This window comes from Hyperoodon ampullatus (assembly GCF_949752795.1).
Source record: "Hyperoodon ampullatus genome assembly, chromosome: 3".
In the NCBI taxonomy this organism is placed as follows: Eukaryota; Metazoa; Chordata; class Mammalia; order Artiodactyla; family Ziphiidae; genus Hyperoodon; species Hyperoodon ampullatus.
The window spans coordinates 145,596,859-145,620,687 of NC_136916.1; the positions used below are offsets into that span (position 1 = coordinate 145,596,859).

Here is a 23,829-nt window from a genome sequence, read left to right on the forward strand (position 1 = left end):
TTGGAAAGTTTGGAAAGAGATCTGAATATATAATTAATTACAGCACTTCTTTTAAAGGTTTCATGATACTATGTACATGATTAGGTTAAAATCTCTCTACAGAAATAAATCATGCTGTTACTTTAAATGCTATGGGTTTCTTTGAAACAGGCACTTTTACTGGCCCATGATAAGGTTGCTGAGCAGGAAATGCAGCTAGAGCCCATTACAGATGAGAGAGTTTATGAAAGCATTGGCCAATATGGAGGAGAAACTGTAAAAATAGTTCGTATAGAAAAGGCTCGAGATATTCCATTGGTAAGTGTCCCACATCTCTGATATAAGATCCTTTCTACACAGGGGTCTTGTGTATGGCAGATAGTTGAAGACCCTTTACATTTCTGGTAGTTTTTCTCTTTGGAGGCTAATTTTTTGGAATTCTTTTATGTTCTTCCTCATACTCCTTATTCATCTGAGAAATAATTTGTTCATCTTTTCTCACCCATAATTTGATGAAAATAATAGCTTGTGTAGTAATTGTTGAACAAAGAAGGGACAAGTAATCTGCTTCATTAGTCTGTCAGCTTTTTAAAAAAACAGTGGAATGTCTGCTCTTTTCATTCAATGTGATTACTTACATACTTCACATATACTTAGAAGTATGCATTGTTTAATGTTAATATTTTGTAGTTTTTATATGTAGAATGTCTTTCTGTTAGTCTGCTATCATTGACTTAATTTTCTTTATTTTCAGAGAAATATTTTTGAATCCTAAGTTCTCAAATTGTCTTGCACAGTGTGGTACATGAAATAGGGACTGTATTTTATTAAAGGGCATTTTATGTAACTAGGTTTTTCCCCACCAGAAAGAAAGAAATTGGGAATGTTATGACAAAATTTTAAAATAAAAGTTCAGGAGAAAAGTGTTACAAACTGTCTACTTTCAAGCTTTATTCTGTATTTCATATTTCCAGTTTTTGAGTGTATATATTGCAGTTGTACTTCCAATTTGTGTAATAAATATTAATGTTTAATACATTTTAATGTGAATTGGATGCAGCTATAATATTTAACATTTTGATAATTAACCAGATTAGTATTCACCTCTTTATGATATTTTGAATTTAAAAAGACTTTTAGTTACAAGTCATGTTCACTAATTATACCTAAATATAGTATAACCATTTGAATAGCATCCAGCATATAGAGAACAAATTTGATTATAGGCTTTCACATTGTTTTTGAGCAAGTGCATTTTTATGCTGTTGTATGCTTCAAAAGTCTGATTTTAGAATTTTAACAAATGGAATGCTTCTGAAGCAAAAAATGTGGGGGAAATGATCAGCTTTCAAACCTAATTGCCATGATTATTCTAGCTGTGTAAATACATTTTTTCTCAAGATAACTGAAGGCTAGAATTGTGGAAAAATAAAAATTAAAAAATGAGGAAATGTTGAACAAAAATATTGCATTTTTATTTAAATATTGGCTATTGAATTTTTTTAAGGGTGCTACAGTTCGTAATGAAATGGATTCTGTCATCATTAGTCGGATAGTAAAAGGAGGTGCTGCAGAAAAAAGTGGTCTGTTACATGAAGGGGATGAAGTTCTGGAGATCAATGGCATTGAAATTCGGGGGAAAGATGTCAATGAGGTTTTTGACTTGTTGGTAAGTTGGCCCGGGTAGAAGAATAATTGATAGACTCTCAAAAGCCTCCTTTGTTATTGGACTTAAGAATAAAATATTTAAAAAGCATTTTAAAAATAACTGTTAAGATCTCTATACAATTTCTAGCATAATATTCCCATGGTATAATTGTTTCCACAATATTTATTAGTAGAATTTTATTCTTGTGGGGGTGGAGGTGCTACTGATTTTTTTTTCTTTATTACTACCAGGTATATTTTATTCACCTCTGAAATCACTAATAATAACTCATTCAAAAATACATGTATTAGGGCTTCCCTGGTGGCGCAGTGGTTGGGAGTCCGCCTGCTGACGTAGGGGACGCGGGTTCGTGCCCCCATCTGGGAGGATACCGCGTGCCGCGGAGCGGCTGGGCCCGTGAGCCTTGGCCGCTGGGCCTGTGCGTCCGGAGCCTGTGCTCCGCAGCGGGAGGGGCCACAGCAGTGAGAGGCCCGCATACCAAAAAAAAAAAAAAAAAAAAAAAACGTATTAAATGCCTACTGTGTGCTAGCTGCTAGGGAAACAGTAACAAAGTTCACATCCTCATGATTTTTATGTTCATTTTGGTTTTTTATTGCCTACAATTGATTGTTGTTTCCTTAGCAATATTAGATGATAACAGTGGTATAGATCTACATTGCTCAATATAATAACCATTAGTTACATGTGCTAGTTATTTCTATTTAAATTAAGTAAAATTTAAAATTCAGTTCCTCATTCTTACTAGCTGCATTTCAGATGCTCAAGAAGTGTATGTTACTAATGGCTATCATATGAAGGTGTAGATATAGGAATATGGCATTCTGCAATTCCAGTCCACTGATCAGAGTTCCATCATCATAGAAAGTTCTGTTAGACAGTGGTGGTATAATCAGGAGGCCATTTAGAGCCAACTTTTGAGGGTGATTTATGATCACTTCATATATACCCATCAATCAGATTTATATTCTTATTTACTTAATATCAGTTGTTACATTAGAATCTCTCCTATCTGCTGACGTCTACTGAAGAATCTAGAAAACATCCTCACATCCTTATTGTCACCCAGTCCCATTCATTGCTTTGATAGCACAAAGTGCCAGTGGTCATTGTTCTTAGCCCTTGTTTTACTGGCTGCTGTCTCTAGATTGAGTACTGCTCCCTGCTGTCTCAGGACCAGAAGTGTGATTACTGTCTAGGCTGAAGGTAGCTGAGCGAGGTGGGCATTGGTGTACAGGTGTCCCTTGGTATCCATGGGGGATTGGTTCCAGGGCCCCCATGGATACCAAAATCTATGGATGCTCAAGTCCCTTACATAAAATGGCATAGTTTTTGCATATAAGCTATGTACATCCTCCAGTATACTTTAAATAATCTCTAGATTATTTATAATACCTAATACAATGTAAATGCTAAGTAAATAGCTGTTTGCAGGTGGCAAAATCAAGTTTTGCATTTTGGAACTTTCTGGAATTTTTTTCCATCTGCGGTTGGTTGAATTCACAGATATGGAACCCATGAATACGGAGGGCCGAGTGTACTAGAAAATAATAGAGAACCTAGCAGTAAGATTCTATACAGTTATAAAATAGAATGAATGACAGAGACAAAGCATCTGGGAAGTAAGAATATTTGTGTACTTGCATTGCTTTTCTAATCCAAGTAAAATTACTATTTCAAATTCTACTGTATTAAAATCGATGTATGTCAGAGTAGATGACCCTGAAGTGCTGCAGTGTCTCCCAGTCCTTCACTGTGGAATCTTCCAAACTTAAACTTAATGGAAGACAAAAACCCAAGACTTATGGGCTAAGTGGCTTTTCCCAGTGGACAAGAGGACCAAAATTGCACAATGTCATATTCCTGGGTAGCTCTATAATGGAGTCCACGAAAGGCATAATTTGTGCTTCCTGATAAAATGGGATTCATCTTTTCCAATTTTTTTTTAAGTCTCCTTGGGGTTCCAGAATAGTCCAGTTTAGGGACTATTGATCATAAGATCATGGAATGATTTTCATAAATACAGCTTTTTTTAAAAATGTACTTTTTCTGTTACAGTCTGATATGCATGGTACTTTGACATTTGTTCTGATTCCCAGTCAACAGATCAAGCCTCCTCCTGCTAAGGAAACAGTAGTAAGTGATTTTTTTAATGTTCATTATTTATTTTCTGATGGCTACTGTTTACTTTTTCTTAATTAACAAACTTTATTTTTTAAGAGTATTTTTAGGGGACTTCCCTGGTGGCACAGTGGTTAAGAATCTGCCTGCCAATGCAGGGGACACGGGTTCAATCCCTGGTCTGGGAAGATCCCACATGCCACGGAGCAACTAAGCCCGTGCGCCACAACTACTGAGCCTGAACTCTAGAGCCCGCGAGCCACAACTACTGAGCCTGTGCACCACAACTACTAAGCCTGTGCACCACAACTACTGAAGCTCACGCTCTAGGGCCCGCGTGCTGCAACTGCTGAGCCCGTGTGCTGCAACTACTGAAGCCCACACACCTAGAGCCCATGCTCTGCAAGAAGAGAAGCCACTGCAATGAGAAGCCCACACACTACGACGAAGAGTAGCTCCCACTTGCCACAACTAGAGAAAGGCTGCATGCAGCAACAAAGACCCAATGCAGCCAGAAAAAAAAAAAATTAAAAAAAAAAAGAGTAGTTTTAGGTTCGCAGCAAAATTGAGCAGAAAGTAGAGTTCCCACATAACTCCCACTCTCACACATGCACAACCTCCCCTGCTATCAACATTCTACACCAGAGTGGTGTATCTGTTACATTGGTGAATTGATGGTTTCATTATTACCCAAAGTTCATAGTTTACTTTAGGATTCAATTTCGGTGTTGTACATCCTATGAGTTTTGACAAATGTATAATTACATATATCTACCATCGTAAAGTACAGAATAGTTTCACTGCCCTAAAAATCCTCTACGCTCTGCTTATCATCACTTCCTCCCCCCAACCCATGGCAACCACACTGTCTTGACTGCGATGGTTTACCTTTTCCAGAATGTCATATAGTTGGAATCTTACAGTATGTAGTCTTTTCAGATTGGCTTTTTTTCACTAGTGGTAAGCATTTAAGTCCTCCATGTCTTTTCATAGCTTGATAGCTCCTTTCTTCTTAGCACTGAATAATATTCCATTGTCTGGATATACAACAGTTTACCCGCACACCTACTGAAGGACATTTTGGTTGCCTCCAAGTTTTGGTAGCTATGAACAAACACCCCTGTGGAGGTTTTTCTGTGGATATAAGTTTTCAGCTCATTAATACCAAGGAATTGAAAACCTCAAACAAAAACATGCACAGCAATGTTTATCATTTGAGCATCAGAAATGTCACTCTAAATACTTCTTGCACTTAAGTAAAAACAGGTAAATTCAGTAGATTTTATTTAAATAAATATGACATATTAATATTTCAAAGTAGACTCTGAAACTCTGAAAAGTAAAAAAATAGAAAATACTTCTTTTTTAGAATTTTTATGACTTATAATGTTCAACTTGGTCTTTTTCTGTCAGTATAGGTGGGTTTATTTAACTTAAATATGCTTAGTGTAGTGGGAAAAAGTGCTTTTTACAAAGTATGCACAACTCTTAATTTAGAATTGCTCTTTATGTTAAATACTCTGTTTTTTTGTAAAAAAACAGACTTCATTACCATATGATCCAGCAATTCCACTCCTAGGTATAGATTCTAAGAGAACTGAAGACATACCTCTTTTCAAAAACTTGTACATGAATGTTCAAAACAGCATTTTTCATAGTAGCCAGAAGGTAGAAACAACTCAGATGTTTGCCAGCTGATGAATGGAAAACAAAGTATGGTATATCCATAGAATGGGATATTATTCGGCAGTTAAAAGGAATAAAGTACTGATATATGCTACAACATGGATGAACCTTGAAAAAGTTATGCTAAGTGAAAGAAGCCATTCACAAAAGGCCGTGTATTGGGTTCATTTATATAAAATGTCCAGAATGGGTAAGTCCATAGAGACAGAAAGTAAATTAGTAGTTACTTAGGTGAAAGGGTGGGGATTTAGGAGGGAATAAGAGTGATTCCCAATCAGTAGGGCTTTGATAAAAATGTTCTAAAATTGTGATTGCACGACTCTAAATATACTAAAAACCACCCAACTGCACACATGGGTGACTTGTATAGCATATGAATTATGTCTCAATAAAGCTGTTAAAAAGTCGTAGACTTGGGCTTCCCTGGTGGCACAGTGGTTGGGAGTCCGCCTGCCGATGCAGGGGACACGGGTTCGTGCCCCGGTCTGGGAGGATCCCACATGCCGCGGAGCGGCTGGGCCCGTGAGCCGTGGCCGCTGAGCCTGCGCGTCCGGAGCCTGTGCTCTGCGGCGGGAGAGGCCACAACAGTGAGAGGCCCGCGTACCACAAAAAAAAAAAAAAAAAAAAAAAAAAAGTCGTAGACTTCAGTGTGCTGGATTAACATGGTAGCCTGATGTATTGCATCTGTTACTATTCTTAATTTTTGTACAAGCATAACAATTTGAAAGGGAACACAGTTTCATTTTTTTCTTAATATTTCATCACAGTTATGTTTTATATTTTGGCTACCGTTCCATCTTTTCCCTTTATTGGAACATATTGAAGTCAGTGTTGCATGTGCAACCTTCCTTCTGTTTAAAGTTCTTTGTAGGAAGAGAAATGAGGAAATAGTTTGTCTTTGAATTTCAACAGCCTTATTCTCAGTGCACTATTCTTTTCCACATATCTCTCCCATGAACAAGCGTGAACTTCAAAAGTAGCTATGCAGTGTGAGGAGACACAACAGAAGAAGGTTGGAATATTTGCTTACTTATGTGACTTTAACAAGAAAGGGAGAGAAAGGAGAAGAAAAGATGCTAGGCTTATCCCTTTTAGAATACAGCATTTGATGGGTAGAGGTGTTTTCAAAATAGAAATTGTGTGCAATATTTTTTTCCCTTCATTTCCTCCTTTCATTGAGAAGAACTCTCAATTGCAATATCTCTTGTAAAGTTTTTATCAAACTTAAACAGGTTTGAAATGAACTTCTATTATTAATGCTCGCATGGAAGATTTCTGCAAGGAAAACAGTGATAGTATATCATAATTTTATTTGGCATATGCAGAATAATTTTATATTAGATTAGTGATTTTAAGAAATAACCATTTTTTAAAATTGAAGCATAGTTTTTTGTTTGTTTGTTTGTTTGTTTTTGCGGTACGCAGGCCCCTCACTGCTGTGGCCTCTCCCGTTGTGGAGCACAGGCTCCGGACGCGCAGGCTCAACGGCCATGGCTCACGGGCCCAGCTGCTCCGCGGCATGTGGGATCTTCCCGGACTGGGGCACGAACCCGCGTCTCCTGCATCGGCAGGTGGACTCTCAACCACTGTGCCACCAGGGAAGCCCAAAATTGAAGTATAGTTGATTTACAATGTTATGTTAGTTTCTGGTGTACAGCAGAGTGATTCAGATATCTGTCTATTCTTTTTCATATTGTTTTTCATTATGGTTTATTACAGGATATTGATTATCGTTCCCTGTGCTATTCAGTAGGACCTTGTTGTTTAACTGTTTTATATATAGTAGTTTGTATCTGCTAATCCCAAACTCCTAATTTATCCCTCCCCCACCCCCTTTCTGTTTTGGTAGCTGTAAGTTTGTTTTCTACTTCTGTGGGTCTGTTTCTGTTTTGTAAATAAGTTCATTTGTATCATATTTTAGATTTCACATATAAGTTATACCATATGGCACTTGTCTTTCTCTTTTTGACTTCACTTAGTATGATAATCTCTAGGTCCATCCATGTTGCTGCAGATGGCATTATTTCATTCTTTTTTATGGCTGAGTAGTATTCCATTGTATATGTACTACATCTTCTTTATCCATTCATCTGTTGATGGACATTTAGGTTGCTTCCATGTCTTGGCTATTGTAAATAGTGCTGCTATGAACACTGGGGTACGTATATCTTTTTTCATATTAGAGTTTAATTAGAACCAATTTATTAAGCATAATTATGGTACAGGTTAGGATCTAGTAAGAGCAACAAAAGGTTATCATTCTGATGTATGTTTTGTGATGTTAGAAAGAAACATGCGTTTAAGATAACTTTAAAATAGGTGTTATCTGAAACTCCATCATAATCACTTGCTGAATTATAACATTACAAATGGCAAGACTAAGCTGTGTCAGGAGAAGTACTCCCTTATTTGGTAAGTTTCTTTTGTATCACACATAGCAGCCAGGGGCTGCTCCATTGGTTTCAGTGGACAAAAGTCTTGACACCTTTGTACTTTAGTTTCCTAGGTTACTGGCACATTTGTCTGAGGAAACATATACATTGCTTAAACTGCAGTTACCTTCTCCCTGCATTGACTAAAAGAAAAGTTGGAGTTCCCAGAGAAGTGTGTACAACTTTAGATTATTTCACAATATAATTGAAATAAATATTGAAGGGAGGAAATAGAATATTTGAGCCGAAGGCACTTTTTTCATCTAGTCTAATGCCCAAATATAAACAGGAGTAAATTGAAATGTAGGGGATCACACTAGTTATTAGTGATGGAATATGCACTAGAAAATTCAGAGATTATTGATTGTCCAATAAGTGTTAGCTGTTATTATGATTACTTACTTTGTGCCAGGCACAATACTAATTGTTTTACATGTGTTATCTCATTTAGTCCTTATAGTATCCCTTTTAAGTATAGCTATCTTTATTACTCCCATTTAACAAGCATTGCAACTAGAATTAGAAAGGTCAAGTTAATTGCCCAAGCCCACTATTGGTGAGTGACTGAGCCAGGACTAGAACCCATGCCTATTCTAGAACTTTTGCTCTTAACTGCTGTGTAATATAGCAGGTACTGTCCCACAAAGCTACTAAATGTTAGAAGGTTTCTGTATTACTGTTTATTATCAGTCCAAAGGAAATAATTACAATACCATGATAGAAAATTGTAACTATGGATAAATTAACCTGTTAGTAGCTATATGATATGATAGTGAGTCTGGTTTATGAGTACAATGAAGGCATATTATGAGACTTTAGTATTTGAAATTGAGGTAGGATCTCTTCTGTCTGTAGGATACTTGATAACTCAAATAATGCTGGGAGCATGACTGCAGTCTCTTGATTTTGGGGGTCTGGGCTGGGAGTATGGGAGAAAGATGTAGTTTTAGGGGAATTTAAAGACTTAGGAGGATACTAAAATCACAGTTCAGGGATACAAACCATAGAATTAGCCACTAGGCCAGTGGTATTAATAATTGAAATATTATGGGCCCCAAATAATTTTTTTCCTCACAGTGAATATCTGCTTGATCCCTTTTGTGTACTAGGGCACTGTGCTAATAAGTGCTAGCTTTATAATAATGAACATGACATTAATTATAGTTTTCAGTAAGTGATAAGATGGAAATCAATAGAATATGAACACTGAGAATAAAAGGAGGTGGGATTGATCATATAAGGTTGGCAGGAAAGGCCTCCTGGAGGAGACAACATGAAGCTGAGACCTGCAGAATGCGATGAAGCCAAGCCTGTTAATTACCAGAAGGGCTTCCAGGTATAATTTCTAAAGAACTTTGTGTTTGGAAAGCCTGTAGGAATGGAGCAAAGTAGGGGAGTAGAAAGGTGAAGAGGGAATTCTAAGAGATGAGGCTTGAGAGGTAGATAGGGCCAGGTCAAGTAAGTCTTCTTGGCCATGGCAGGGAGTTTGCATTTCAAATACAGTAACATGGTCTGATTTGTATTTAAAAACAAAACACATCTGGCTGCTGGGTGGAAATTGGATTAGTAGAGCCAATAATGGAAGCAAGGAGATTTAGGAAACTGTTGCTGAATCCATTATAAAGTATGATGTTGACTTTTAAATTTCGATGATAGCAGTGGCAGTGGAGAATATGAATCAGGCTATGTTCTGAAGTAGAAATGACAGGACTCTGTAATGAATGTGGAGAGTAAAGGATAGGGAAGAAGCAAGGATGCTCGAACAACTGGGTGGATAGTGGTGGTGCTTACTAACAGGAAATGTAGAGGAATAACTGGTTTGGGGAGAAAAATCCAAAGGTTTATTTTATAGATTTGAGATACCTGAGAGGCATTCAGGTAGAGGTATCGAATGCATAGAATAGAATATATCATTTTGGAATTCTAAGGAGAGATCTGGGCCATAGTTGTATTTATTGTGGGGAAATCAGGTCAGGGAACAGTCTGTTTATATGCACTTTATGTGTTTGTAAAAAATTCTACAGATTTAAAAAAATGATAGGTTAAGGATTGTTCGAAGCCTATGAAGATAACTGGGTTGAAAGGAAAGGTTGAGAAGCACTGCCATCCAGTATACTTACTTTTCTCTTAGAGGTATAAAATGTATAATATAATTTTCAACTTAATTTTTTCTCATTTGGAAGAACTGGAATTTTATAATGCAATTTTTATATAAATTTTTATAAATATTTTATCAGAAGATGAAAAAATATTGAAAATTTCAGTGTATAGTATATTAGATGGACATCCCCTTTCAGGTTAGGGCAGTTGCTCTATTAAGTTTGCTGTTACCCTAAGGTTCATATTTTTGTCTGCCTACTACTACTAACCATTAACTGGATGCCCCACAGATATCCCAAATTTCTCCTGTTAAAAATGGAAGAGAGCAAATAATAAAGATATTCCTTCTTGAATGGGCATCAGAGAGGAGGAATCTCAGGATGAGAAGAAGGAATTTGAAAACTGTTGCTTGACACTGCAAAGGCTTTTCTTGATGCTGCCCTTAGTTTTATAATCTGCCTTATGGTAAAGTTTAGGCCAAAGACAAAAGAAGACACACTTTCACTATTTTCTCTTCTATAAGTAATTTTTAAAGTTAGAGATAAATCTAGTATAATAAGAAATACAGAAATAAAAATTACAAGGAAAAATTATTTTTGAGCATTGAATCCCTTAGAAAAGATGTAAATAAATTAAGGAATTATTATTCCTTTACTGTGTTCCCATCATTTGGATTTCAAATGTGCTTAAAAAAAGGGGGCAAGGAGAAAAATGTTGGACTGGCAGGTAATTGTGTCTAAAAAGCCCTGTAATTTAAAATTTAAACAGATGATTTTGTTTGGATTAGAAATCAGACATTGTTTTGGTCAGATACATTGTACTGATACTACAGCATTGTTAAACCCTGGAGCTTTCCTATAGGGGTTGGCATCTCTCCTTCATTTAAAAAGGACTCTGTTTTCTTTTGTATGGGAAAGGAAATAAATTAGCCACTAACAGAGCTGAAGAGGAAAGATTGCTGGAGATAACTTCTAGAGCTGGTAAGAACTGCAGTGGAATACAGGCATACTTCAGAGATATTGCAGGTTCGGTTCCAGACCACTGCAATAAAGTGAGTCACACTGTATCTGCAAAATGCAGTAAAGTGAAACACAATAAAACAAGGTATGCCTATATATAAATAGAAGTCACATAGTACATGTCAAGTCAATACTCAGACTTTTACTTAGTCCAATGGTTAATTTCCCTGATATGAAATAAACTTTGCTCTCAATTTTACTCCTCTTCCCAGCCTGCACAAAGGGGCCTCATTCCAAACCAACTAAATCTGAATAGTCAAGAGGTAAGACCTAAGCAGAGTAGGAGAAAAGCATCTCTGGGTGATTTTGTTTGGCCTCTGGCAAAGGACATAGACTTAGATACAGCATCCTCACTGGTCTATTTAGTTTCCCTCAGGGTAGGAGTTCCCTGAGATTTTAGGGTACATCTTAAACAGCATGTATGTAACAATTATCCAAGGAACCTAATTAAAATACAGAGTCTGAAAGTTTGAGACGTGGCATAAGAAGTCAGTATTTTAATAAACATCCTAGCAGGTGTTCTGAGCAAAACAGTTTGAAAACAACATGCTGGGTATTGATTTCAGAAAATGATTTGATAAAATCATCAATCAGGCTGACAAGTAGTCTGATTTCATGGATCTTTGAAAAGCCTGATAATAAAATGATCTCTCCACCACCATAAATGATGCCTATAATTTCATGTTCAGATTGCCAAGATTGTTTGACTAAAAAGCAACAATTTAAACAGATGTAGAAGCATTATTGATTAACAGGAATGGTACTCAAGCAGAGATTTTTTTTTTTAATCAACCTGTAGATTAGAGACCTCATGCCAGGATTACAAGATTGTATGTATAGTCTTTTTACCCAGTCTCTCAACTGTTTTGACTCACTACTACCCTGTATAACTCTCTAAAATTCATTTTTGGTTTTAACTGACAAAGTTTTCAAGATTTTATTAAAAAGTCTGTTTTTCATATCAAGAATAAGGCTGTTTAGGGCACACTCCAGTTGGAATGCAGCAGAACACTGTTAAATTGAGTGAGGTATCTTAAACATATTTAATCCAAGAGTGTGTACTATGTGGTTCCATTTATATGAAGTAAAATACAGAGAAACTAATCTATGCTAGAAATCAGGGTGATGTTTACCCTTGGAGGACAAAACTAATCTATGCTAGAAATCAGGATGATGTTTATTTATCCTTGGAGGGCATAGCATGGCTAGTGACTGAAAGGAACGTGAGGCGGGGCTTCTGAGGTGCTGGTGATATTCTGGTTCTTGATTTGGGTGCTGTTACACAGGTTTGTTTTGTTTATGAAAATTAATTGAACTATACATTTAGGATTTTGTGTACTATTTGAACTTATGTAGTACATCAATGAAAAGCTACCCCCCAAAAAGCAGACTAGCATTTAAGTTCTATATTTTAAACTGAATCACTTGCTTTACTTCAGTGTTGCTGTTTGTATATTGAGACTTAGATTTCCTCATTTCCTATTTATAGCAGTAAAATATTTTTCTGAAATTAAAAAATACAGTATTCTTTATCTAAAGATACCTTCAAAATTTCTGAAAGAGGCTCTTGCTTTCATGAGGATTCTTGGTTATTATAATGGAGGGATATGTGTTATATATATATCACTTAAAAAGTATTTTATCAAATTTCATATAGTCTTATTATTGATTGAGAATAGTCAATTTTTTAAGTGTTTCAGGAGCTGAAAAAAGACAGTGTTTTCTCATAAAATAGTTTTTGAAGCAGACCAGTATTATCTTTATGATTGGTGGCCTCAATCATGGTTAGGGTAAAAGGCTTAAGGAAAGTCAAACAACAATTGGATAGAAAAGGACTCAATTATAAAATTCTTAGGCTGTCAATCAAGTGCCTGGCTCACTGAGCCCAAACCTGAAATATAACCTATGTGGGGCAGAAAACTCATTGAAAATAGGTGTAGGATTTTGTTAGATGAAAATGGGCTTCTTACAGATTTTGGAAATGCCACATGCCATTTGACCAGCTTGGATAAAAAGTACAGATAGGGGAGTTAAAGAGAATATTAATTCCTTGATACCTCCTAAGAAGTAAGAATACTTTGTTTATCTTATAGAAGTATATTGAAGAAAATAGCATCAGAAATAACTTAGCTTTCAATAAGGTTCATGTGACTTCTTACCTTTAGTGCTGAGAGCGTTAACAGTTTTTAGATATGCAAAACCACAGTTAACAAAAATTTTAACTTGTACCACTAGTAATAAAGCCTATGTATAGAACACGATAGGAATGATTATACACTTGATTTAGATAATTTTAGCAGTTTAGGGTGTCATTATTTATGAACCTAAACATATCCCTTTAGAAGAAACTCTGAAAGAGATTAAGGCACAGTTGCACTGACAGTGTGGTCAAGAAGGGATGATGGCACCAGGGAAACTGACACTCACCTGCTTAGATGACAGATGTGGGAAGGTTTACAGTCTACCTTTCCTGGTAGTAGTGGTTTAGAAATTACATACCTTACTGCAGAGTCATTGTTTTCACAGGTCAGGAATGGAAGGGGAGGGAGTCTCTATTACATTCCTTCTGCTTCTATCAAACCTTTGAGGCCCCTTAGCACCTCAGCTTGTTAGCAGCTAATAGTGCAGTGTTTTGCATACTCTTGTACATGTTTGCAATCAACAGGACTGTCTTAACTGAAGAAAACAGATGAGTCTGGGAAAATTCTGCTCCCAAAACGGTTACTAGACTAACCTCCCTTCTTTCAATTCATAATATCTTTGCACTAATGAAAAATGTAACATTTTAATTATATTTATGCTGAAGATTTTCTGTTGCCATTTCATTATTGTTGTTTTTACTTTTACCCTTTTTATCTTTTAGATCCATGTAAAGGCTCATTTTGACTATGACCCCTCAGATGACCCTTATGTTCCATGTCGAGAGTTAGGTCTGTCTTTTCAAAAAGGGGATATACTTCATGTAATCAGTCAAGAAGATCCAAATTGGTGGCAGGCCTACAGGGAAGGGGATGAAGATAATCAGCCTCTAGCTGGGCTTGTTCCAGGTAAGAGACAGCATAGTAGAAAGTACAAAGTTTAAAAAAAACATTTAAAATACAAATCTTCAAAGAGAACAACTCACTTTTTCATGCCTTTTAGAAAATGATGTAAATACTTTTTCACGTCATTGATTTTTATGTTGTATCTGTAACATAAGTATCTTGAATATAAATTAACCAATTTGTTGGGCTTTAGAATGGAATTACGATATAATCTCATCAGCCAATCCCATGTTGTGCTACATTCACTGTAGGTACATTGAGACTACCCTGTTTTCAAGGCAACAAAACTTGTATTGAACAACAAAAGCATCAAGGCCAACAAAACTTATACTGTAACAGGAGATTATCATCAACTGGGGCATCAAACTTGGTATCTAAATAGGAATTTGTGAAGATGCATCACTTTATAAGGAATCAGGAGAGTAAGACTACTGAATTTATCTCTCCTAAGATACCTTAGGGTGGAAATAGGATGCCCCCAACTTTTCATTGAAGAAAACTCTCTAATTTAGACTATACTAAAATAAAACTTTAGCTCACATTGGACATTAAGATTATTAAGGGAACATATTTCTTCTAAAGAGTGAAGATGATGCTTAATGGAATGAAGTGTATAGATGTAATTTTTCCTACAAATTGTTCCTGCAGTTCCCAGGATGTGGGTATGGTGGAATGAGGGAAACAGAACCAAGGAAAGTATAATAAGATATCAGTGAAGGCAAAGGAATGCTTACAGAATGATGAAATGGGAATAAAGTGATAATTCATCGGCTTATTCACTCAAAACATACTGTTACATCATACTGTATAAGGCACTGAGATAAGCTTCTCTTCCATATTTGATTTTAAAGCATATCCATTAATACTTTAATTATACATTAATGTAAAACAATATGTTTTTTTTTCTTTTCTGTGCCCTACTTTATAATACTTACATGGAATTGTCTATTACAGTACTTTGTACTGTATATTCTCAGTTTGTAAACTTCTAGGCCAGTGACTACATCTTACTTATTCTTTTAAATTTAGGCAGTATCTGCTAAATTAATAAATAGGTGGTTTTTAAAAATAGTTTTGCCAGAACTGGTGCTTCTGAATTAGACCTTCTAAGGCTCTTTTTTTTTTTTAAAAAAAAAAAAAAACTCTTCCAAGCCTTGTCTTTTGCCTATAACATCTTTTAGGGATTATACCTCCTATTAAACCTTAAGATTTTAAGCATAACAGATTTGGCTATAGAATTTGGCTTACAATGAATGTGACTACAAGTAATACATTATGTGTATAATAAAGTCACAGCCACAAATCATCTGCTTTAAAACCCCAAAGCTGGAGATTCTGTGTATACTGGCTCATATATCAAGGAAGGAGGAATGGGCTTCTTATATTAAGTTCAGAGGATGATACTATACCCTTGATTCTTCACAGTAACAGTTACAGGAACATTCCTCTAGAGTCCTGGGGTACTGGGCAGCCATTATGGTTCGTAGTGCTTGTGCCAGATATCAGTTTGATATCTTTCACCATGTCAGCTTTAGCCCTTAAATACTTAGAACTAATATCTATTGACTGATTGATTACATTGAGTTTCTGAAAATATATAGATAAGTCAAGGAAATTTTAGTGATACCATTTGTAAGTCTTTTTATAGGACAAATAAATGGACCCACGTTAGTTTGAGTTTGACGGTTTTCTGTCAGAAGGATTTCTAAGAGGTTATAATGTCCATCTCCCACTAATGTCTGCTTCTATTTCAAAAACAGTCTACACACAAGAGGGAAAAGATATGGGAACGTACGTATATGTATAACTGATTTGCTTTGTTATAAAGCAGAAACTAACACACCATTGTAAAGCAATTATACTCCAATAAAGATGTAAAAAAAAAAAACAGTCTACATATGTGTGTACTATAAAAATGTGCTATAGCAGTACATTAATGTTTTTAAACATTTTAATATGTAAATTATTTTCTTTTTTTTCTAAATCTGTTGAAATCAAATACCTTTTTAAAAAATTTAATGCTCTTAAAAATTTCCCTATAGTCATAGCTACTTGTTTTATCTAGAAACACAATCTACGGCTTCTGGAGATAACTTGATTTCTTTTAATGCTTTTTATGTATATCAAACTCAATACTGTTTTTGCTTGTGCTCTTATAAAATGCACTAAGTTCAACAGATTATCCCAACTTAGATGGAATTTGCTTATTGATTTTTAAGAATCTCTGGCCTGAAATGGAAAGAATTAAATACAAAAATTAAATATAAAAGTAGAACTCGAATTCAGAATTTTCTAACTAAAACCACTTTTATCCTTCAGAAAAAAATACATTTGATTCTAAGGTAGATGTCTGAAAAGAACATGAAAATCAGAAACCTTGAAAGCCTCCTACATTAAAATCTTAATCCTGAGAGGAAAAACATAATAGGTTTTTCATTTATTTGTATCATGGATAGCTTAAGGTAGAAATGAAAAATCTTTAAAGCATATACATACATACAAAGAAAAAGAGGGATTGAAAATGATAAATGCAAGGGAATGTGTTGAATGGTGTCTTGGAATCAAAAACTGGTGACTGTTTACATATTATTTTGGAAAGCTAACTCCTAGAATTAATTTGCTTGATTTGCAATAATTCAAATGATCAGAACCATTGTAACATCCAGCAGTGCTTTCCACATAGTAGATGCTAAATGAAAACTTTGTAAAAATTGAACTATTAAATTTTCTAGCACTGGTTTGTTGTTTATCTTTTTTAATAGATGATATATAGTTCAGTAATACATGTTCTAGGATTGATTGAGAGCAAGGTTGAGACTTAATACTTTAACTGTTTGGAGCTTATAATCAGAGTTGACATACTCTCATGTGGTGGCAGGAGGATTTAGAAGGGAATATAAATGAAGAGTTACTTCTGGTGTTGTCCCTTGATTTAAAAAAAAATACTTCTATCCTTTTGACTTAACTATTTTACTCTTTTTCCTTTCTGCTTATTAGGGAAAAGCTTTCAGCAGCAAAGGGAAGCCATGAAGCAAACCATAGAAGAAGATAAGGAGCCAGAAAAATCAGGTTGGACACTTATATTTGACATTGAGGTTTCTTGGGTCTTCATCTGGAATCAGGTTTAGATTTACGTATCATACTGTCAAGAAAGATGTATTCATGGCAAGAGTGACGTGAGAAGCAAAACTGATTACCTTAGGACTGTAAAGGAAGGAGAGGATTTAAGTATTAAAGATTATCTATCTGTGATGTGAGATTAATGGAAAATTATAACTACTTCTCTGAAAAATAGTTCTTCTATGAACAATGTAACACGTGTCTATAAATTTAAAACTATTTGAGTTCTTCTATTTGAAATATGTAGCTTTATTCAAGGAAACAAATACCACATTTATACTTATGTTTTTGATTCTCAACAGGAAAACTATGGTGTGCAAAGAAGAATAAAAAGAAGAGGAAAAAGGTTTTATATAATGCCAATAAAAATGATGGTAAGTTCCACTCTCAGATATAGTTGTATTTATATCCAAAAGAGGTCCATATCTAACACTTGAAAGAAATTAAATTGATATTTTCAGGGAATTTTATTTCTGGTCCTGGCCTCTTAATGTAACGTGTGCTTAATAAAGCCATTTAGCAGAAATTATTTTCTTTTGGAATTCTATGGGGAATGCACAGTTTTAAATTCTGAGAAAAACTGGTATAAAAATTATAGTACAATTTAGCATGTACAGTGTTATACTGATAGTTTCCTCATAAATTTTTTCCTACTTAAACTCTTTATTTGCAAAATTAATACATGTTTCTAACAAATTCTAACAATATAGCTGTATTTTAAGTAAAAAATGAACATTTTGTCTGTAGTAACTCATGTCACCAAGGCAACCCATTCCATAGAGCCTGCTGACTGAGTCAGGCACACAGGAGAGTTTTTTGTTCTATTTTAATTTATTGTTAAGATTAAAAAAATGTTAAGTTATAGCTTCTCTTAAAATCAAAAGCTCTAATAACACTGGGCTCTTATTCCCACATGACACTGGTCTGCTGGACCTGAACGATGGCTTTTGCCTTTATACTGGGCACCTACTTAGTTCAGCGGTCTCTGCCACATCCAATTTTTTATAAACCCAGCCTGATTTAGTGCTTTCATTACCTTCTCGGTTGGTCCTTATGGGCTTTAGAATTTGCTACCTCTTCTTTAATTCACATTAGAAACAAGCCAAATAATAAAGCAAAGGAAGTCTTTAACTTCTTACACAATTTATAAGGCTTATTTTTATTCTCTCAATACCCTGACGATTTCTTAAGTGGCATAAATTAAACTAGTGAAAGTAAAATGTTATAGATTATTGGAAATTTTGATACAAAACTAAACCTGAGATTGCATCTGCTATAATAAATTTTTCCCCAAAATAAACATCCTTAATGCTAATTGATAGATTATGTAGCTAAGAAGATTTATTGGAATTTTGATCTTTTCCTCTATACTTGGGTAAGTGATTAATATCTGTTTCTTTATCTTTTGAAATACACTAAAATTAACTGGTTCAGCTCTAATAGCTGTTATATTATAATGTATCTACATCTGTGAGTCAAAATGCTTCCACAGCCTGTACATGTTAGAAGAAGGAACTTAGATTTTTCAGAGGGAAAAGCGTTTTGAGAAGGGAAGGAATTACATTTCTGTTCATAGTGCTGTTATCATAATTAACATTTTTATTTATAACTATCATTTATAATAACTTCTATTCCAGGGGCAGTAACCTTCATCCATTTAGTTCTCAAAATAAATTCCTTGAGATTACAGATTAATGAATTCAAGTTCAGATATGAAAGTGGCCTGCTTAAGTTCTTACAGCTAATACATGGTTGAGTTGGAGTTTAAACAACTAGAGTTTGAGTTCCTGCTCTGTGCTCTGTGCTAAGCACTGACAAGATTAAGATGGTCCCCTGCCCCCATGGAAGTTATAGCTGACGGTCTGACTACACATCTGATGCTCTTACCCAGTTAGGTGAAGTAATATGATTGAGAAGATAGCAGGTCGCTAGTTGTCTGCCTGTGTTCTTACCACTTGACAGCTCTGATTTCATCTGGATTATGGGCTTTAGGAATGTTACCCCACCTGTTATAATTTATACCTCTTCTTGAATCATGATCTCAGGTTAGTATTAGTATTCCAGAATAAAGTAAACATAAGTGTAGAAAGTTGGATAGCATAGATAGGCTGTGTTTTCAAGTTATATGATCACAGAAAAGCATTCCAGCTTTCTCTGATAACACTAGTTGCAGCATTATTTGTAAATGTTCGTCTATGCCAGGTATTCTTTTCAGCATATACATTGTCTTCTCCTTAAACCAGCCCTCTAATTAAAGTATTAGTATCCCCATTTTACAAAAATGACAGATATTATTCTCATTAGTTTATCCCTTGGTGCCTCACCCTCTGTCAAAGTATTGGCTGCAAACTAGCTATTTTATAAGAATCAGTATAGTTATATTGTATTAAACATTCAAACACAGTATGAAACGAGAAGCAATAAACATTTCTAGAAGGATTAATATATTATTTGATTTATTTTCATAATCCTGGCAAGGATATAATGACATGGGAAAATACTCATGATATAATGCTACCTGGTTATTACTATCTTGATCCCAAAAGTTAAGCATTTTTAATGATAATAACTTGTGCTTTTTTTCAATTTTTTGAAAGATCTATGAGTATATATTTATTACATGGCAATAATTCTGTCTGAAGGGCTTAACTTTTTCTTTTTCAAAGATTATGACAATGAAGAGATCTTAACTTATGAGGAAATGTCACTTTATCATCAGCCAGCAAATAGGAAAAGACCTATCATTTTGATTGGTCCACAGAACTGTGGCCAGAATGAATTGCGTCAGAGGCTCATGAACAAAGAGAAAGACCGCTTTGCATCTGCAGTTCCTCGTAAGTTTGGATGCATTCCAATTTTCCTGTGCTTTTCAGCTTACCACCTTAGAACCTAACTGTGTAGGGAAGTTTTTCACCCATTTCATCAAAAGAGTGTTGTCCAAGAAAGAAGAACTTTGTTTTAACCAAATCTTTTGAGAATTTGCTATTAAAGATAGTCACTCTTGATAAATATACGTTTTTCCTAAGAGTATGGTACTAATTACTTTCTAAATGAATTTCAATTTGGGCCTCTTACAATGCCCTGCTCAGTATGGAATCAGCTCCTGGTTTTTTAAACTGATGCAGAAGATAGAAATTTAGACCTAATTTCTGAATACAGAAGTTCTTTTTAAAGATTGTATAGTACCTAATCTTATGGAAAAACTGAGTGATGGTATTTTATTTTACTTTTAAATTTTATTTATTTATATTTATTTTTGGCTGTGTTGGGTCTTCATTGCTGTGCGTGGGCTTTCTCTAGTTGCAGCAAGTAGGGGCTACTCTTTGTTGCAGTGCGTGGGCTTCTCATTACAGTGGCTTCTCTTGTTGCAGACCATGGGCTCTAGGCACGTGGGCTTCAGTAGTTGTGGCATGCGGGCTCAGTAGTTGTGGCTTGCGGGCTCTAGCATGCAGGTTCAGTAGGTTGTGGTGCATGGGCTTAGTTGCTCCATGGCATGTGGGATCTTCCCAGACCAGGGCTCAAATCCACGTCCCCTGCATTGGCAGGCGGATTCTTAACCACTGTGCCCCCAGGGAAGTCCCCAGACTGATAGTATTTTAAATGAAATGCAAGATGAAGTAATTTGGAGTGTAAGCATAAAACATATTAAAGGTTACGGTTATTAAGATACTAAAAACACGGTTCTGTTCATTTCTCAATCTAGAAATAAAACCAGTCAATGTTAAATTAAACACATGGGGGTCTAACATTTCCTTAATTCATTATTTTTTAATTTGTATTACAAAATAAACATTTTTTCTGACTAGCAGAATTATCCCTCATCCTTACTCTGATCCATGTCCATTATTTTTACCTGATTTTGTTTGCCTAGATACAACTCGGAGTCGGCGAGACCATGAAGTAGCCGGTAGAGATTACCACTTTGTTTCACGGCAGGCATTTGAGGCAGATGTAGCAGCTGGGAAGTTCATTGAGCATGGTGAATTTGAGAAAAATTTGTATGGAACCAGCATAGATTCTGTACGGCAAGTGATCAACTCGGGCAAAATATGTCTTTTAAGTCTTCGTACACAGGTAAAACTATTTTGGTTTAGGGTGTTGAACTTGAGGACATTTTTCACAGAGTAATTTTTAGTGGAAACTGTATTTTGGTCCAAGAACCACAGGTCCTAATTAAGTTCTCATACAGTACTGATTCCCTACGAATTTAGGTTGCTAAATCTCTTTCAGTTTCCTCTGAGGGGAAAATACATATATTCCATACTTACATATATACACATGTACATATTTTCTGAAACTTAAAATACAGTAACTGTAGTGCTGGTATAGTACTTTAGTATTTTAAAGGTTATAAAAGAATTTCCCTTTCCTGATTCTTCTATGAGAAAAATTAGAATACTTAGAGGTCATTTTTATGGTTTTAAATGACATAGTTCAAGTATTAGTAAGTATCATAATGAGTGCTAGGTTATATCTAACAAAATGTCCACTGTTCTATTATCTGTCATACAAAAGAAAACCTTCAAAAATTACTAACAGTTGCTTTTTAGATTTCCATTAAAAATAAAATAATTTTAGAAATTTGGGATTTTTAAGATTGTGTTTGTTGTGAATTTTTTTTCTTTTTCTACATTGTACAGCTTTAGCATAAAACTTTCCTTAATGTGGTGGAACCTACTGTGTACATCAACTCACAAGACATAGGCAGTGGTCATTAAACAGATGTATATGAAAGAGAATTGAGGGACTTCCCTGGTGGCGCAGGGGTTAAGAATCCGCCTGCCAGTGCAGGGGACATGGGTTCAAGCCCTGGTTTGGGAAGATCCCACTTGCCGCGGAGCAACTAAACCTGTGCACCACAACTACCGAGCCTGCGCTCTAGAGCCTGTGAACCACAACTGCTGAGCCTGTGTGCCACAACTACTGAAGCCCATGTGCCTAGAGCCCGTGCTCCGCAACAAGAGAAGCCACCACAGTGAGAAGCCCGTGTGCCACAACGAAGAGTAGCCCCCCACCGCTCACCACAACTAAAGAAAGCCCGCGCACAGCAACAAAGACCCAATGCAGCCAAAGATAAATAAATTTATTTTTTAAAAAAGAGAGAGAGAGAGAGAGAGAGAGAATTGATTCCAAAATGGCTTTCCTGAAATAGTAATTAGGTTTTCTTTATTTTTTAGTGAACAAAAGAGCTTATTAGTGTCTGCTGTTTTAATTATAAATATCAGACGTAAGAGAAGGATTGATGTTTTTACTAAATTCCTTCAGAATTCTGTATATTATTTTGGCTAACAGATTTACCAAAGAACTTGGAGTAGTTAAGCATATTGTCTTAATTACTGTTTTTAAGATAGAAAAGGACATGTCCCTATAATCCCCATTTTTGTAGAGTGCTTCAATTTAGGGACACACATTCATGCAAAGGCAAGGTGAAAACCACAGTCTCTTAATTCAGACAGTATACTTTTTCTTCTTGGATGTGCTTTTCCAGAATTTTCTTTTGTATGTATATGTGAAGTTTTTCTCTGATTCTTTTTGCATTTAGACCCTGGCACATGATAAGGTGACTGCTCATTTGTAATTCCTTCAAAATGAATTTTTAATATGGTTATTTTAATCTGTGTGTGATCTTCTTAGCAGGGTATTTTATCATCACATAGTTGTAATTCTTCATTAATTTTATTTCATTACGTAAAAAGAGTAAGCCAATATTCTGTGTGTGTTATAGGTACACAATATATTCTTATATTGAATGGTTAAGATCTATCTTTTCTTTACAGTCATTGAAGACTCTCCGGAACTCAGACTTGAAACCATATATTATCTTCATTGCACCCCCTTCACAAGAAAGACTTCGGGCATTATTGGCCAAAGAGGGCAAGAATCCAAAGGTAAATTTATTATACTGTCATACTATTCCATTGAAAGTAACACGAAACAGTCATGGCTTAATATGTCACAGTTCTTAAAAACTACATCAGCTTAGGCTTTCAAACTGATTATTCTTTCTGCCATAACACTTTCCCCAAAACTGCCACAGTTGCCTCTGGTTGGACTTCAGCAGCTCTCCAAAGCAGGGGGCTTCTCTTGTTGTTCCGCATACATCCCCTATTATCACTCCAAATGTATGGTAGTAATACATACATTTTTATGTATTACTACCATATATACATACAGTAATACATACATCTTTGGTATTTCTTAAAACTTCCTTACACTTCTTCACACAGATCTATGTTATTTCTAACAAGGATTAGGTAACACCCTCCCCCCACACCAGATACTCTCAGCAGATTCTTAGTGATTACCCACTTTTATCTGCAGATATTCCACATACGCAAGGAGCCAAACTTGAGTCCTCTTGCTTTTCTCTTCTTTTTTCTCATTGAAATTCTATGTTCTGTTTGTCTTCTGCCTTTGATCTTTTCGTATGATCTGAAATGGAAACATGTTTTTAGTTATTATTATTTTTTTTGCCAGAATATAGTCAAATTTTATTTTATATGTTATAAGGTACAAACATATGATGCCAGAGATTGTACTTTAAATTTGGCATTGAAAAAATATAATTTGGAAATATAAATAATTATTCAAAGTTCCATAATGTATTACTCCTCAGATTGGAAATTCAAAATCTGGCATTCCTTTCCTATGCCCCAAGATAT

At 35.3% G+C, this 23,829-nt stretch overlaps 1 protein-coding gene across 1 annotated transcript in view; it reads left to right on the top strand.

Moving 5' to 3' along the window:
- PALS1 (protein associated with LIN7 1, MAGUK p55 family member) overlaps window positions 1-23,829 on the top strand; it is a 70,911-nt gene that overhangs the window by 36,763 nt on the left and 10,319 nt on the right. Inside the window, exons 5-13 of the mRNA XM_079699350.1 lie at window positions 151-297; window positions 1,487-1,648; window positions 3,704-3,781; window positions 13,867-14,050; window positions 17,045-17,116; window positions 17,470-17,541; window positions 19,834-20,001; window positions 21,039-21,241; window positions 22,945-23,055. Coding sequence (XP_079555476.1) covers window positions 151-297; window positions 1,487-1,648; window positions 3,704-3,781; window positions 13,867-14,050; window positions 17,045-17,116; window positions 17,470-17,541; window positions 19,834-20,001; window positions 21,039-21,241; window positions 22,945-23,055 — 1,197 coding nt within the window. The remainder of the gene's footprint in view (window positions 1-150; window positions 298-1,486; window positions 1,649-3,703; window positions 3,782-13,866; window positions 14,051-17,044; window positions 17,117-17,469; window positions 17,542-19,833; window positions 20,002-21,038; window positions 21,242-22,944; window positions 23,056-23,829) is intronic.